The sequence below is a fragment of the Myotis nattereri genome, assembly GCF_964212035.1.
Source record: "Myotis nattereri genome assembly, chromosome: 4".
Lineage (NCBI taxonomy): Eukaryota > Metazoa > Chordata > Mammalia > Chiroptera > Vespertilionidae > Myotis > Myotis nattereri.
In genome coordinates this window covers 103,462,309-103,463,844 of record NC_138079.1, presented here as the reverse complement: position 1 = coordinate 103,463,844, position 1,536 = coordinate 103,462,309, and the positions used below count along the sequence as shown (strand labels likewise).

General features: G+C 43.8%; 1 protein-coding gene across 1 annotated transcript; it reads right to left on the bottom strand.

The window, feature by feature from the left end:
* Positions 1–219: 219 nt before the first annotated feature.
* LOC308518649 (small ribosomal subunit protein eS26-like) lies at positions 220–584 on the bottom strand. The gene has a single exon (XM_081090372.1). It carries the CDS (start codon positions 576–578, stop codon positions 231–233), a length of 348 nt encoding a protein of 115 aa, XP_080946498.1. The 5' UTR covers positions 579–584; the 3' UTR covers positions 220–230.
* Between the last annotated feature and the right edge of the window lie 952 nt (positions 585–1,536).

Sequence of the window (1,536 nt, the reverse complement as noted above, 5' to 3'; positions counted from 1 at the left end):
GCTGAGGATACAAATACAAAAGAACCCGAAGTTAAGGTACAGGAATACCCTCCCTCATGAAAGACTACGCGGCATCCCACACTTGAATACTTGGTCAAAGCAATTATAATCCATGACATACACAATCCCCATTCTATCAGGCAAAAACCACACCCAACACGCTATATGAAATACAATTTCCATTTATTTCCCCCCAAAGAACTTTCTTCACTCTTTGAAGACTCAGCTCCTTACATGGGCTTTGGTGGAGGTTGTGGGGCAGCACCCGCAGGTCTAAATCGGGGTGGGGGTGTTCGGTCCTTCCGGGCTTCACGAGAACGATTCCTGACTACCTTGCTGTGAATGGCACAGCTCACACAGTAATGCAGCTTCACATACAGCTTGGGAAGCACATAGGCGTCGAAGACACTCGCTTCGGAGATGTCCTGAATGGCTGCGGCCTCCACTATGTTTTGGATGACAAACTTCTTAATGGCCTTGTCCTTGGGCACGCACCGGGTGCAGTTGGTGCAACGAATAGGCTGCACATGGCCTCGGCCTTTTTTGGCACGACCGTTATTCCTTCTTTTCTTGGTCATCTTGGAAACGAGGACCTGAGAGAACTGTGGACTTTTCAATCCATTTAGCGTGTACAACGTCCTCAATCCACAGGCAAAAATGAAGTATAAACAGTTTCTGCTATCGGTGGCGAGAGACTGGATAACGGATGACAATAATGAAGGCTCTCCAGAACCAGAGACAAATCTGTCCAGCCCTTCCCCTGGGGGTGCAAGGAGAGCACCTCGTAAAGATCCACCCCAAAGGTTGTCAGGTGATATGAAGCAGCGTGAACCTACGTGTGTTCCAGCGAGGGGAAAGAAAAAATTTCCTACGAGAGCCTGCAGAGTTTGTGCCGCCCATGGAAAAAGGAGCGAATCTAGATACTTACGTAAATTTTGTTTGGTCCCTCTTCACAGAGGAAAATGTTTTACGCAGTACCATACGTTAAAAAAGTACTAGGAACTTCAATTGTTTAATTGTTTTTGTAAATAAAAATGTTATAATTATTGAAAAACAACACCTAAAGTGCATTATGATCTGTAGTTATGATGATTTAAATAACGTGCAGTTTGCCCCAAAACGTGCGGTCCCTGGCGTATGTCTTAGAGATTTCTATGCGGTACGCAATGTGTTAAAGAGCAAAAGTGAGATAAGGCCGAAAAACAAAAAGGTAGGGAGCCGAAGTGTGGTAATGTTAGCTCGGTGTAAAACTTGGGAAATTCAGGAAATAAGCTGTAGAAGCGGTAGACGTTAGAAAATAAGCGGTAGAAATAGAGAAATAAGTAGAAAATAAGAATTAGGAAATATAAAATAAGGTGGAAATCTCCTAGGTTTTGTTTAAGCCACTGTAAAGTAAAAAATGGCTGTGGTCGATGTTGTTTAAGGCAGTAATTTTTATTTTAGACCTAGATTGTAAGCGCTTGCAGCAGTTGCAGTGTTTCTAGACTTTGGTTATCTTTGCTTGTGTGACCAGATAGCTCCCTGGGACTTTGGGTC